At 31.9% G+C, this 16,807-nt stretch overlaps 2 protein-coding genes across 3 annotated transcripts; one reads left to right on the plus strand and one right to left on the minus strand.

The window, feature by feature from the left end:
• Positions 1-2,595: 2,595 nt before the first annotated feature.
• LOC126769289 (thiamin pyrophosphokinase 1) lies at positions 2,596-11,050 on the minus strand. Of its 2 annotated transcripts, none has more exons than XM_050487976.1 (7): positions 10,896-11,050; positions 10,607-10,787; positions 9,926-10,092; positions 6,981-7,067; positions 6,215-6,494; positions 5,349-5,471; positions 2,596-4,480 (listed from the first exon to the last, which is right to left on the minus strand). In XM_050487976.1, exons 1-7 carry the CDS (start codon positions 10,920-10,922, stop codon positions 4,458-4,460), a joined length of 888 nt encoding a protein of 295 aa, XP_050343933.1. In that variant the 5' UTR covers positions 10,923-11,050; the 3' UTR covers positions 2,596-4,457. The 2 variants fall into 2 exon arrangements, with proteins under 2 accessions (XP_050343933.1, XP_050343934.1); XM_050487977.1 differs by having other exon boundaries at positions 10,607-10,751; positions 10,896-11,048.
• Positions 11,051-11,978: 928 nt separating this feature from the next.
• On the plus strand, positions 11,979-16,727 carry LOC126769295 (charged multivesicular body protein 5). Its single transcript, XM_050487986.1, has 5 exons — positions 11,979-12,145; positions 12,226-12,377; positions 13,285-13,450; positions 13,812-13,935; positions 14,406-16,727. Exons 1-5 carry the CDS (start codon positions 12,077-12,079, stop codon positions 14,573-14,575), a joined length of 681 nt encoding a protein of 226 aa, XP_050343943.1. The 5' UTR covers positions 11,979-12,076; the 3' UTR covers positions 14,576-16,727.
• Positions 16,728-16,807: the final 80 nt, after the last annotated feature.

Raw genomic sequence — 16,807 nt, forward strand, 5'->3', positions numbered from 1 at the left:
ATCGAGCGCTTAGGTTGGTAACACTGTGTAACTCCTGCGCAGCCTCCGTGACCTCGAGGACCGATTGTGTAAACAAGAGCGTACATTGCTGGGTCGATATTACCGTGCATTCTACGCTTTTACTTGGTAATAAAATCATTTTAGGTTATGTACTACTTACTTCACTGTCGTAATTTATATGACTTTAATAATTAGTAATGTTTTTTATTTCCGTTTTACCTTAAAAAAGCTTCCGTAACAGCCTGTGAATGTCCCACTGCTGGGCTAAATGCCTCCTCTCCTCTTTTTGAGGAGAAGGTTTGGAGCTTATTCCACCACGCTGCTCCTATGCGGGTTGGTAGAATACACATGTGGCAGAATTTCAGTGAAATTAAACACATGCAGGTTTCCTCACGATGTTTTCCTTCACCGTAAAGCACGAGATGAATTATAATCACAATCATCACAATTTTTTTTTTTTGTGTAAAAAAGCTTCAGGTAGGTTTTATCAGGAGTGGAAACTAGTTTGATATAAGATTGGTTGATATAAACCGTCAATTGAATTTCCTTAAAGGACGTGACGGGACTGCCTAATGCTTTGTTGTTTTAGTGGCTAGCTTATCAGACTGAGGGTTAAAACCAAACATTAAGTACGATTTAAAGTAGTTGGTGCATACCTCGGAATGCGTGACATACCGGAATATATTTTTTCACATTATATGACGAACACACGATCCTTATTCGAAGGTAGAGGGTAAATCCAGACAAGGACTGCTGATTTTTAAGTACTTCATTTGTTTATAATTCTATTAGCATTAGACGATATCAAAGGTTATCATGAGGAAACCTGCACAAGTTAGATGAATTATTTTTACTATTATATCTCTATTGTACCTATTATTGTTTTTTTATATAGGAATGCTGATGCTTTAAAAGTGAAGATATATATTATTTAACATAGAAACCTAGAAGGTTATTTTTTTAATATTTTACAAAAAAAAAATTAAATCTATAAATAGGTGTAATTTTTTTTTAAACTCACCTATAAATTACGTTATTTTATCATATACGACCTTTTTAGTGCGATATGTGTGTACATTCATACACAGATACATATATCTTTAGTACAAACATATCTAATTATCCAGCAACCTACGTCATCAATGCTCAGCCGAGGGATTTTAACGGTCTGGTACTTATATAATAAGATTATGTTAGCTTCGTCTTTTAAATGAGAATATCTATCTATAGCTGTTTTAAGGTAATTATTGTCTGTACATGTCTATTTTACGCTTTATTTTAGCATTTTATTTTTGTGTTAGGAGTGATATCACGGGGCCAGAAGGGCTATTCTGTAAGAATAAACCCGAAACTCCGATACCGAAACCAAAGTGATATGTGACGTTGAACGTATATAATATCCTAAGTCGGTTGCCAACATTTCACGGATGAGTGATGAGGTGAGTTCTTACAGAATTGCACTGGGTCGAATCGGCAAATTTCATTATCATAGCGCTAGACTTAACATATATAAAAACAAAAGCCGAGATGGCCCAGTGTTAAGAACGCGTGAATCTTAACCGATGATTGTGGGTTCAAACCCGGGCGTGCACCACTGAATTTTCATGTGCTTAATTTGTGATTATAATTCATCTCGTGCTTGACGGTGAAGGAAAACATCGTGAGGAAACCTGCATGTGTCTAATTTCACTGAAATTCTGCCACATGTGTATTCCACCAACCCGCATTGAAACACTGTGGTGGAATAAGCTCCAAAACCTTCTCCTCAAAACGGGGGAGGAGGCCATAGCCGGCAGTGCCACAGCTCACAGCTGCCGATAGATATTGTTGAGTTAGTGAAGATTTAAATGTATTAGTTTTACGTTTTGAGTAGCGGCCAGATTGAGTTATTGGGGTTTGACATCCAATCTCAATTTCGGCATGAGCCAAAAACTTGGTGCCCTGAACAAGGTCCAAGGTCCTTAACGCCAGAATTGTTCTCACGCTGTACAAGGATCAGATTCGTATATACTTGAACTACTGCAGCCTGCGACCACTTTTAGGTTTTTGCTAAGTACCAGCTCGATGCATTACAATTAACGGCCAGGAATCACTAACTTGAATATAATATGTACTTAGGTCATTGAGTTTACTTTGGTGGTCGGATTTTAAAATATCAGTTACGACTACGAATTTCTTGATAATTTAATCTATTCTAATTAGAAGATAAATAATATTCTAATAATAATATTCTGGGACATAGCACACGGCCATCTGATCCCAATTTAAGCAGAGTGTATGAGTGTACTATGGAAACCAGACAACTAATATACCACTTTTCTTTTGTAAATACATACTTATATAGATAATTACACCTAGACTCCGAACAAATAGACATGTTCATGCACACAAATGTCTGTCCTGCCTTCATCGTTAAAGGCAAGTATCTACCAACCACTCCAACCAGCTCAACATATTAATTTCTGGTAATTAACTAATAACACATACATTCACACGTTTTAGTTCTTAAACTTTCAACAAATAGCTAATCATCTATTAATTAGAGTTAAAGCAATAATAAAAACAACAATATTTTTTGCCAAAGTTTAATAAAAATGTCAACAGTTCTATTATTTTATGATGAATAATAATACCTAGGATTACCTAGTATAACCTGTATAATTATATACATTGAGAACCATCAAGAGGTTGCTAAAACAATGGAGACATTTGACCTGTTAATAGTAAGTACTGATGTTTTAAAAAATCAATCTAGACTTATTTTTCAAGACTTCAAGGCAAAACCGTCAGCCTTGAAGTATAAGGAAAAGGCTTCAGTACTATTGATAGGTAATCCCTATTTTGGTTTTAAACGTGTAAATTTGTATCTCGTTTTTATGAACCTAAATATATTGTCATTCTGTCTAACCTACACACTATGTATCAGCACCAAGCATCCCCAACTACCCTATCTACTATTACTATGGCGACGCTTAACCTATTAAACACAACCGCCGATATCAAAATCTCTAGTTAAAATTATCTTCTTCAAAATTCTGTTTCAAACTTATATTATTAAAAAGCACTTTAATTTTTTTTTTATTTTAATAATATATGTATACCTTAAGTCATGGTATAATAATAATTTCTGAGAAATTAATCACAAATACCGACATAACATATAAAAAATCTTTAAACAATGAAAATAAAAGATGAGTAATTCATCCTACATATATTTATATATTCAGGAATTTTTCATGAAATCTGTATTATAATACGATTTAAATATATTAATAACTAGAACCCCCACGAGACTTATGAGAAATTTTACGAAAAAAAAAATTACAATAATAGATAATGTTTGACTAAATGTCCACAATTAAGTAATATTTTTATGCTATCCAATAATGGATGAAACTTTTTATAAAAAAAGAATACATTTCATTTTAAGTCACAGCAAATAGTATACATTTTAATGTACCATTTGTATTATATAAACCATATTTTGTGCCTAAAAATTATTAACTAAGGTTTACATCTTATTGAATAAATAAACAACACAACCACTTTATAATAATAATTATACAGAGGTAGATAGGACATTTTGTATAAGCCTGATTCGGTGTCGGTACCAACTGGGCAAGTTTATATTATTATTATATTTAAGCACATCTGTCGTTTTTTTTAAACTTATTTTATTAGCAGAGCAAAGAAGAGAAGAAAAGATTCTGCACTGAATTTAAACGAAGAAGTCCAAAGTACATGTGTACAAATCTGGACAAGAAACATTGAATTTCAAGTGCTTAATTTTGTTTAAAATTTATCTCATGTTCGACGTCAAAATAAACATCACGAGTAAACTTGCATGTGTCCGATGAAGTTTGCCACAGTCGTGTAAATCTACCAAATCTTAAGGCCTTTCCTCAGCAGTGGGACAATTTTAGCTGGGCTGGGCTAGGCTGGGTAAATGTTCCTTTAGACAAAAGGAACATTTACTGTTATAACTAATATGATCAACAATAAGTAGGAATTAAACTTTAAGAGATATTGACATTGTTTATAAACTTCCAAATTGAAATTGATTTGAAAACATTTTATTTGATTAATTCGAATTATTTAAACTGAATTTATGAATGAAAATAATATTTAGAATGTAATCAATAAATATTAATGTTTATTACATATAAAAGGCTTGCTTATACAAACTTAGGCCGACCAAAAAGAAGTAGAGGTTGTATTTGGTGTAAGAAATATTTTTCTTTAAAAAGATAATCAATAGAAAAATTCACATCCAATTAAATTTCAAAAATAACCATTGATAATAATTTAACAAAAAATTAAAACTAATTGCTTCAACAACTTTTGGTCAGGGTTTTGATTCACACTTATATGTACATTTGTATATATATACATTTTTATATACAAATATATATATTGACTTCAATAAACTCATCATGTCTACAATACACTTACAATTATTATTCCAAATCAGAATGTACGTCTGAAACAGAAACGCAAACAATTAGCAGTTACAGGATTCGCGGAGAAATAAGTTCTTTGCGTCGAAATAATATAATATTTCGAATTTTTTCACAACTAATAATAACTTCCATAATATATATATAATATAACAGATATGATAATTGTCTAGATTCAGAAATGTGACTTTTTTTTTATAGAAGGCGGACGAGCATATGGGCCACCTGATGGTAAGTGGTCACCAACGCCCATAGACATTGGCATTGTAAGAAATGTTAACCAGCGCTTGGTGATGTACCAATGCGCCATCAACCTTGTGAACCAAGATGTTATGTCTCATGTGCCTGTAATTACACTGTAATCACCCTTCAAACCGAAACACAACAATACCAAGTACTGCTGTTTTGCGGTAGAATATCTGATGAGTGGGTGGTACCTACCCAGACGAGCTTGCACAAAGCTCTACCACCAATACACATTCAATCAACGCCATCTATTGTTACCGTAATATACGCCATTATACATAATATTTAGTAAGATTTTTGAAAGTACAATCAACATTCAGAACCCAACACATGCAATGTCTATTTTGAATGTTTTTTTATATTTATATTACTTTTAAAAACAAGGTCAGAAATATCAACAACAAAAGATTTTTGATAAATACATGAAGCCGCCGGCCAGGTCTATGTACAATATATAAAACAAATGGTAAACATTTTCTTTAAATCCCAGTTCTCCCATTATGTTTTAACCACAGAGTAAATAAATTTGTAAGATCGGCGTTTTGTCTATAATGATGTTCAAAATAATTGTCTCTGATCACCTGATCTGATTTGAAATACTTAAGGTATATTATATCTGCATGGATGTATTATGTGTCTACTTACTTGTCAAACTAGGTACTTCCATTGCCCAAAGGAGTGTGTGGCTGCATTTGATTTTCACTTGTTCGGACCCATCGAATGTGTTTGACGTGCTCACTAATCGGCCGAATTTCAACTGCTGTTTGTCTAAAAAATTAACATTGATTAATCAATTAATTTTAGGCATTCTGTGATAAAATCAATCATTTTTACATTAATTGGCTCAATCGTAGATCCTCTAGTTAGCTGCTAAATTGATTAAATAGACTACGTACTTTATTTTCTCTTTTAATGAATATTACAATTGATAAAATACTATATTTACAGTTCCTAAAAACAATACATTATTATACAAAATATAAAGCTAGATAATGTTTCACAATGCTGCACGCTGCTCCAATGCGGGTTGGTGGAATACACATGTGGCAGAATTTCAGTGAAATTAGACACATGCAGGTTTCCTCACGATGTTTTCCTTCACCGTAAAGCACGAGATGAATTATAATCACAAATTAAGCACATGAAAATTCAGTTGTGCTTGCCCGGGTTTGAACCCACGATCATCGGTTAAGATTTACGCGTTCTTACCACTGGGCCATCTCGGCTATAGGCCTCATTCACACCGAAAAAAATTGAATTCGAAGTTAAGCGCACACCGTTATAATTATTACAGATTCTAACTATGCAGCACAAATATGAAGAGTGGGGAGAGCCACTAAAGAATTAAGGCGAGCCAAGCTGTGTTTCAATAATGTTACATTAGTTAACTGTTAGGAATATGTCAAAATCATTAATCCTAATATATATTGTTTTTAGATTATTGACAGAACGACACAAGGATACGTGCGAGTAGGATCTTTTCCGGATAACTCTGTGACAAAATATATTACCTAAGTTCCATTTTAGTCCATTTGTGGTAACACTTTCACAGACTTCGCCCACTGGTATCAACGCGCACCAACAACCTTTAAATCGTCTGCTTTCTTCTGGTATTTCAATGATATGATCTCCCGGATTTAGGAGCCATGTTAGAGAATCATCAGACATTATATACATTTTGGTCTCTGGTCGCAGCAAGCTCTCCTCCCCGACTAAATGTAACGTTTGAATGTTACCTAGAATTTGATCTATTCTTCCCGAGCTTTGAGCTATCGCAATAACGTGATCCATCTGTTGAAATATAGCCTTCCATACAACAAAAAATATAACTAGCGTACGAAAACACACAACTCCGATATTATAATATAGTATATACTTATAAACTCACGTTTTTTTAATGCCTTACTGAAATAACCGCTTAACTAATACATAAAAATTATATCAGAACATGCAGCGATTTTCAGCGAAGGTATATAATTTTATATATGTAAGTAGCAGCGCTTTGCAGTTTCATCCGTATTTATGACATAAATATCTAAGTTAATTGGTATTTATTAAAAGTATTCTATGCCGGTAAATAAACTTAATCAGTTGTGTAATCGCGTATGCCTAATTAAATTCGATGCAGTAATGTTTTTTTATTAAAAAAAAAAACTTAACTACAGATACGAGGGACATAACATCTTAGTACCTAGTAATATTTCTCACATAAAAAAAAAAAAATATTTTATAAAAATTATTGCTATATTTGTTAGATATATATATATGTTAGCTAACCTGAATTACATTGTCTATACAGTAGTTGTTCAATTCTTTTAAGGCCTTCGTAAAATCCGTGTGATCCTGGTCTGGTGTGTGAATAGTCTGAAATTCATTTTCATTATATAAATAAAATACACCTCATACTGTAAATGATAATTAATAAATTACATAGCTTTACTTATAGATATTGTTTAGGGGATAATTAGTTAAACAATGCTATGTCTCCAGGGAGAAGAAAAAGGCGCTATGCGCACCTTCTCCCTCCGCCGCAATAGGTCGGGACTAGGAGGGTTCTCAGTACCCTGGTAAACCCGCCTAGAATAGGAGGCCTGCATAGGTGGGCCGGCCGTCAGAACGTCACAGTAGGATGCACAAGCAATCCCGTGGCGCTCCTCGGTTAAAACGGAAAGGGTACTGTTGGTTTTTTTGTAGGTATTTCGATGTTCGGGGCCCATACCCAGGGAGAAACACGTAATGCAATTTTGCAGCGTGAAAAAAAAAATACTGTGTTTCCTTTTTTCGAATGTCCAATCAATTATGATAAAAAGATGGAAACCAGTGTTTAACTAAACTCCCGCAAAATAACGTCTATAAATAAGTATCGCCGTAAAAGTTTAAGCAAAAGCAAAAATGGCAACTGTATGCCGCGATTTAGCGATAACGCGTCAATTATAAACAATTTATACCTCTTTTGACTTTTGTTATCAATTTTTAAATACAGTATACAATTTTTAAATATAAATACCTAATCAAATGACCTTTACGATTATTGATAAACGATTCTACAATAATCATATAAAATTCTTGACTGTACATATTCAATAAATATTTGAAAAAAATTTACTCCATATTATTACTAGCGTCTAGCAAATGTCGAACAACGCAAAACTTGTATTTAGACATACATCTAATTTTCAATCTATACCGTAACCGTAACAGCCTGTGAATGTCCCACTGCTGGACTAAAGGCCTCCTCTCCTCTTTTTGAGGAGAAGGTTTGGAGCTTATTCCACCACGCTGCTCCAATGCGGGTTGGTAGAATTCACGTGTGGCAGAATTTCAGTAAAATTAGACACATGCAGGTTTCCTCACGATGTTTTCCTTCACCGTAAAGCACGAGATGAATTATAATCACAAATTAAGCACATGAAAATTCAGTGGTGCTTGCCCGGGTTTGAACCCACGATCATCGGTTAAGATTCACGCTTTCTTACCACTAGGCCATCTCGGCTTTTTCAATCTATACAGTAATCGTAAATTTTATTAATATATTTATTTGTTAATAGCAACCTGGTGGTAGGGCTTTGTGCAAGCCCGTCTGGGTAGGTACCACCCACTCATCAGATATTCCACCGCAAAACAGCAGTACTTGTTATTGTTGTGTTCCGGTTTGAAGGGTGAGTGAGCCAGTGTAATTACAGGCACAAGGGACATAACATCATAGTTGCCAAGATTGGTGGCGCATTGGCGATGTAAGCAATGGTTAACATTTCTTACAATGCCAATGTCTATGGGCGTTGGTGCCCACTTACCATCCGGCGGCCCATATGCTCGTCCGCCAACCTCTACTATAAAAAAAAAACCTAAAATACATTTTAAAATTATTTTTTGTGCAACAGTAATTGAAGCTACAAGCAAGAATATTAATAACTTGATTAGAAAATATATAATCTTTTTAAATAAATAATCAATTACTCTATTAATTTAAAATTATCCATTTATATCCAGTAGTTTGGAAAAAGTAAGCAAACAAACACACAGATGCGAAAGTTGGTATTATACTATTAAAAGATGAACTAATATTATGATACAATATCGTGCCAAGAGAACTTGCCATGTATTTGTGGTAACTTATAGCTATAACTTCTCTGTGCATGCCTAATGCGTTTTTTCTTATAAATTTTAAGTAAATCCTTTTTTCTTTTAGAGTTATATGCTTCACATTGAAAAAAAAAAAATTTTTTTTTTTGCTATGAAACAAAATGATTTAAATGATAACTATTAATTGTGTGATTTTCCACTGTCAATTAAAAACTATAAGTATTTCAATTAGCATTTAGTCTCAAGAATATATAATATAATATACACAGATGTTTGAAAAGTTGCAAGTTTTGCTACATAGGACTTTTGTTATATACATGTTCTTTAAGACATGTTTTGTGTACTTTGTTAATAGATTTAAATTGCTGAAGTTCTTGACCTATATTTATATAAATCTAGATACATAAATAAATAATATATAATAGGATAATGTTAGTGCTATAATATATAGACGTAATTTTAGTGCTTAAATCCTTTTTGGAAAAGTATTTTTTCACTGACTTCTAACTTACATATTATATGCATCAATATTTAATAAAATTTAAAGACATTTATTTGTAACAGTATACAGTACAGTAACAGCCTGTTAAAGCCCACTGCTGGGCTAAGGCCTCCTCTCACTTTTTTTTTGAGAAGGTATGGAGCTTATTCCCCCATGTAGCTCCAATGCGAGTTGGTGGAATACACATGTGGCAGAATTTCAGTGAAATTAGACACATGCAGGTTTCCTCACAATGTTTTTCTTCATCTTATAGCACAAGACGAATTATAATCACAAATTAAGCACATGAAAATTCAGTGGTGCTTGCCCGGGTTAGAACCCGCGATCATTGGTTAAGATTCACGCATTTTTACTACTGGGCCATCTTGGCTGTAACAGTATATGTAGAGTATTAAGTACCCTTATGTCTTTTCTATACATCTGTGCACTTCTCATAAATTCTATATTTCTAACAGTGCTAATATCTATGGATGTGGGTGACCACTTACTATCAAGGGATAATTTAATCATCTACCTACCTATAATAAAGTTTGATTATAGGTAAAAATTGCACTTTTTAAAATTATTAATTATTTAATATTCAAAAATTGTATTAATCTTAATGCTTAATATAATTGTTATTATTTTAAATGTTCACCTTACAACCTTTCTTTTTATATTTTTCTAGTACATCCTCAGTTATTGAGTCGAAATCTCCTGTAATCAGGTCAGGTAGTTTCATGGTCTTCTGGTCATTTACAGGTAAATTATTTACAAATTTCTCCCAGTGTATCATTCCTCCATCTACTGCTATTCTTACAGTTGCTATAAAACAAAACAATAACGTTTTTAATTATTTTTAATAGACTATAAATGTATTTTCTTTATATAACTTTTTTAAGGAATTTAATAATGAGTTGGTACAAGGAAAATATATGTATAAAGCCATATATGCAATGAACCATTTTTTAAATTTGAAAAATTCAGGCTACAGTTAAACTATCTATGTATCTTGGTTGTTGTAATAATTTAGCTACCTGTATATTTATATATTGATAATAAGTTATTATAATTGATAATATGTTATTATAATTGGTCTTGATAATAAGTTATTATAATTGTTATCAGACTAAGGTCTAATCTTTGTGTTTTTTTTTAATAGAAAATATCTATAATTAGTGTATTAATTGTTTATTAATAATTAAAAAATATATGTGTTACTTTTAAAATCTTGAGGTTATTTTTACATAAAATGAGTGTGTGAATCACATTTCTTTGTTTTTTTTTTATATCTATGATTATGTTCAATTTCAATTAACGACTCACAAATAAATCTTACCATTATTCCATATTTTCTTTATAAAGTCTTTTTTCTGAGATATTTTCCTATTAAGTACAAGTACTGCATATTTATAATTAACTTGATTGTCAGTAAATTCACTAATGTTCCATTTCCAACACTTGGTAACACTGCTTGCCGCCTTCTGTTGTACATAGAAGACATTTAATAATTTTTGCACCTACAAATATTAGTAAGATGCTATCATGTAAGTAGAAGAAAGAACTTGTCAGTTATTATTTGAATGATCAATATTCTATTCTTTTATTTAAAAAGAATAAGTACAAACCATCTTCATAATGTTGTTAGTTTCCATTTAATTTCTTTAATGATGTTCAATATTATTCAATTAAATCGTTTTTTTAATAGTAAAAATTTCTCAAGGATAGATAAAACTCAAAATAAAACTGATAACGTATCCAAGATTTTTTTAAGTAATTCCAAAATAAAATTATAATAATTATTTTAAGTAAAACGCCTTTATAATTTAATGTAACTAACAAAGCGGTTAGTATTTTATTCTACTTGGTTAGTTATCCTCAAAGTTAAAATTTAAATGAAATTGTCACTCACTTGTGAAGTTGCGACTTGACACTTGACAGCGAGTACTGCCATTATGACACTAATCACCACAGAGCACACAACCACTACGCTCAGTGCAGTGCTGCCAATGAGCGCTTTGTAAGCTTGCTGCTTTATACCTGGACGTCCCTCCATAATAATCACAACTGTACAACATAACCATAAATAAACAAAATTTGAATGTATTTGTAATCCGTAACCAATGTACAACAGTGTAACATAACGCACAATATAAAATAGAATTAAAGTTACTTAATATGTTAAAATTATAAATAATGTGATATTATAATTATAAGTAAGCCGAGATGGCCTAGTGGTAAGAACGCGTGAATCTTAACCGATGATCGTGGGTTCAAACCCGGGCAAGCACCACTGAATTTTCATGTGCTTAATTTGTGTTTATAATTCATCTCGTGCTTAACGGTGAAGGAAAACATCGTGAGGAAACCTGCATGTGTCTAATTTCATTGAAATTCTGCCACATGTGTATTCTACCAACCCGCATTGGAGCAGCGTAGTGGAATAAGCTCCAAACCTTCTCCTCAAAAGGGAGAGGAGGCCTTAGCCCAGCAGTGGGACATTAACAGGCTGTTACTGTACTGTTATAAATAATGTAACATATTAAGTTACTCGCTGGTTCTTCTTTTTAAAATAAACATTCTGAATCGATGAAAGCGTTTTACCTAATTTAATCTTGTAAAATTTGAAGAAATTAAATTACATAATTATTTATGCATTTTTATTAAATAATATTGTGGGTGTTTTAATCTATGTTTACTACTTTGTAAATTGTAACGTCAAATTTGTTGTGACTTGTGATTGTGATACTATTCTTAATTTCGAAATAAATAATTTTCTATCGTGTAAGAATATTGTAAAGAAATCAAAATGAATAGATTATTTGGAAGAGGAAAACCAAAAACTCCAGGCCCAAGTATTAATGATTGTATTAGCAATGTAAGCATTATTTTTAAGTATTTAATGTGTTTTCAAATGAATGATTCATCTACTATGCAATAATGAAACTAACATTACAGGTCGATAGTCGAGCTGATAATATAGAGCAAAAAGTTCAAAAATTGGATACTGAGTTAAGAAAGTATAAGGAGCAGATGGCTAAAATGAGAGAAGGACCTGCCAAAAACTCTGTAAAACAAAAGGCTATGAGAGTATTGAAACAGAAAAAAATGTATGTAACTATAATATTATTAAACCAAATATTATTATATGTTAGCATATCAGAATAGTTGGGTTGGAGTTAGTAACTGATTCAGGGATAAAAACGTTTCTGATACGCACCTCCAAGATCTGGAATACCCTCCCGACCTCCGTTTTTCCCACCACCTACAATATGGGTACCTTCAAGTCTGTAGTCTGTCAAGAGTGAATAGGCATCTTCTAGGCAAGCGTGCTCTATCTTAGACTATATCATCACTTTCCATCAGGTGTGATAACAGTCAAACGCTAGCTTATATATTTAAAAAAAAATGGTTGATATAACTCTGTTTTTTTTTGATCATTGATATGGTAGCTATCTAGTGAAGCGATGAACCATTTTTGTGTGGTAGTATCTTTAATATTCATTTCAAATTAATACTTACTCATCTCTTTTGAGGTATTTTAATATTTTCTTTCTAAATACACATTTCACATTTAAAATTTCAATACACATTTATCCGCTATTGTTTGTGTAATAATTTGGTCATTGATTTTGTTTCATAAATTCCGAAGTAAAGGGACCAGCTGACCACCAGTGATCTTTTCCAACTCAACTATACTGAGCTAGCTACTATTGACACACATTTGTGAAATTTAAATAGCCAATATTTGTTTAGTGTGTGGCAATATAAAAGTTTAATTCTTTATAAATAGCAATGCAATAAAATAATTAATAAAATTGTTCTTCAGAATATTAAGAATAACTATGATTCAATAATTTTTGATAATTAATTTGCAACTTGATACTCAACTTTATTTTTGTATATTTATTAAGTGATGTGTCGTATCTTTAAGTATATTATGTTTTAATGTAATTTTTAGTATATATATTTACAGTATGTAATTAATAGGTAACATTTATGATTTTGTAATTCTAGGTATGAGCAGCAACTTGAAAATTTGCGAGCTCAATCTTTTAACATGGAACAGGCAAATTATGCTACACAGACTTTGAAAGACACACACACCACAATAGCTGCTATGAAAGATGGGGTATCATCTATGAAGAAAGAGTTTAAGAAAATTAATATTGATGAAATTGAGGTATGTGAATTTTTAATAACTTCTTTAAAATAATAATTAAAAAGGTCATGACATGACATGTGTATTGCATTCTATTTAATGGAATAAAATTCAGATGATTGGATCAACTTGAATCACTCTTCAGTATCTTATTTATATTAATGACTGATGGCCTCATTTAAAACCCTATATAGCAGGTTTTTAGATACACATTGATTCTCCTCTATGTGAGCACTTATACATATAGTAAAGTCTGTCAACTGTCAATGTGCATTATGCATATATTTAAATGCTTTTTCATATATATTAAACTTTTCATTAACAACGCACCGACGATTACTTAATGGTTTATAGTAATTATGACAACTTTTTTATGTTCCAGGATGTTAATGATGACCTAGCTGATATGCTCGAGCAAGCAGATGAGGTACAAGAAGCTCTCGGGCGTCAATATGGCATGCCTGAAATTGATGATGATGAATTAGCAGCTGAACTTGATGCTTTGGGTAAATATTTTATATATCTGTAGTCCACTTTAAACTTTCCCAATACATATTTATTTATTATTCTGGGTTTCAACAATGATCATCTCTTCTACCTTGTCCTTGCTTAATCTATCTTGCACCTTGTTTACGAAATCATGGCAATGCAACTCTCATTAAAAGATAGATAATCTGACCGTTAGCGATAAAATATTATATACATTGTACATTACTTTTTACCTGCAAGTTCATATGTCCATATATATATAACTGACTCATTTGTATAGTGGCTGGCATATATGCCAGGTTTGCAGATACCAGGATCTCTGGTTTGAAGTATGTATGTTCAAATTCAAGAGATATTAAGAAAATAATTATGATCAGAAAAAATATCAGTTTCCAAGCATTAAGTTCGCGAATTGATTAACAATAGATGGCAAATGGTTATATATGGTGTTTAATTGTTTTCTGTAACATGTATAATATTATTCTAGGTGACGAAATAGCACTGGACGACGATACATCCTATTTAGATGACGTCGTGAAAGCCCCGGCGGCTCCCGACAAGGAGCCCGGCGCGGACAGCTTAAGAAACAAAGATGGCGTTCCCGTCGACGAATTTGGTTTGCCCCAAGTACCAAATGCCGCTCAAACCTCACGCTGATAGTTGTTGTTAACAATATGCGTCGCCATTTTTTTTAACGGTGATATGTAAGCTTTATTGCAGCGAATTTTATTTTGTAGTAACACTTAATTTTTTTTTTTTAACTAGGAGAATATGAAAACCTTTTAATTCGGTTATAAATATGGCTTCAGCTTGATTATTTTACTCGGTTTATGTTTTTGTAAAGTGTATAGAAGTTTAAAAAATTTACTGTTAGATAAAATAAAGGGTCGATTTTTCATACTTAGATGCATATAACCAGAAAGCACCAGTTGTTAATATATAAAATTCACTATGGCCTTATATTGCGACAATTTAATAATTAATTATGGAATATTTTGCTATAGGCACTAGAAGGATCGCAAATATATATATTTTTTGCGATGTCTTTGTCTATAGGCTGTAATGTTACTTACCATAGTCAAACCAATTAAAAACCTTCCATTATATTTTAAAAAATCCAAATAATCGAAAAAGGAACGAATAAAGATAGTATTTAAAAACTATAATGTTATATAAGATTTACTGTAAAGGTCTGTTCAAATTTCAGTTATATTAATTAATACTACTACTCTACTTTTATAATACCGACTACCGAGTAAGCCGCTACTATAAACTAAGGCTATTATCATGCCACAATTAAAATATGACATTAAAATTATTGTTAAGGTACCACAATATTTGTAAATATCAGTAATAATTATTAATAATAGCAAAATTTAATTGATATAAAGAGATTGATCGTGATCTCATTGGTATTGTAGATCTGTTGTTGGCTGTAGTTTAGTTGGTATTGGATTATATATTAACCAGTATCACAGACGTCGCGTATCAATTCACAATATTCCTTTTAAGGTGTATATCTTATAAATTTATGCAGTCACGAAGTCGCCCTTCCACTTTCACATTGTCGGCGTTAATATGAGTGACACTCGTACTGATGCTCCACTGCAACAGGTTTCAAGGTGTTATGTTTTCCCAATGGTAACTTTATTTTAGTCTAAACATTACCCTTGTTAGTATGCAGTCCCATGTAGACAATCTTTTCTTTTTTTTATTGATTAGTTAGGGCGAAGTTAGCATATGGGCCACTTAATGGTAAGTGGTCACCAACGCTTATAGACATAAGCATTGTAAGAAATGTTAACCATCGATCACATCGCCAATCCGCCACCAACCTTGGGAACTAAGATGTTATGTCCCTTGTGCCTGTAATTACAGTGGCACACTTACCTACCCTTCAAACCGGAACACAACAATACCAATTATTGCTGTTTTGCGGTGCTTGCACAAAGCCCTAACACCAGTGAACCTCTACCTCGGAGCTGTCGGTTAATATATCAAAGTATTACTTTTTTTTAGACGGGATTTCACACCGATTAATTTATTAGTGGCAAGACCAAAATAAATTGAAATTTGCTGTCCGTATTAAACCTAATGGGCCCCGACGATTCCATTGCTATAGAATGTCTATAATGTCTTTATCTGGCCCTGATAATATGAATGTAACTCTTAATTGAATAGACCACAAATACTTACCATTTAGAATAAACAATTTAATTAAAATTAACTCATATTTTATGTAAAATAACACTTGTTTTTCTTACCGTAAAGTGTAGCGCGAACGTCACGTATTAATTGGTTTGTTCAAATAATGTTCGATATCGCTTGCATATTGAATTATTATTTTAATTAATTAATAATAATATAAACAAAAAATTAGATTATTATCCTTGTATTTATCAAACGATGGTTGTAAAATCGAGAAGAATTACATAATTGAAATGTTTATAATAGATTCCAAAATAATATAAGAAATTGAGCATCAATTGCAAACCAATAGCGAACATGTGACGTAGAATATAGACAATGTAGACTTTACGGTAAAAACTTTTTTTTCGTCGAAATTTGGAACTACATATTCTCGTTATTATTAATATATTTTATTAAGTAATAATTTTGGTAAGCTGATTCTAATATTGTTATTAATTAAAAATTATTACGTTTATTTAAGTATCGTTGCTTTAACTATCATGCTATGTAAATGTAATCTATTCATTATTTGTAATAAAATTAGTTACAAAAAAATCGTCTATATTTATTTTTACGGACTGACCTACAGATCCGTTCCGGATTCGTAAGGGTCTGTATAAAAAGTTTTTATCGTAATAGATATAACTCTATTGGTTCACGCGGCTTTCAACATCTTTAACAATCGTCGTCATATTTTAG

This window comes from Nymphalis io, chromosome 6 (assembly GCF_905147045.1).
Source record: "Nymphalis io chromosome 6, ilAglIoxx1.1, whole genome shotgun sequence".
Classification (NCBI taxonomy): domain Eukaryota; kingdom Metazoa; phylum Arthropoda; class Insecta; order Lepidoptera; family Nymphalidae; genus Nymphalis; species Nymphalis io.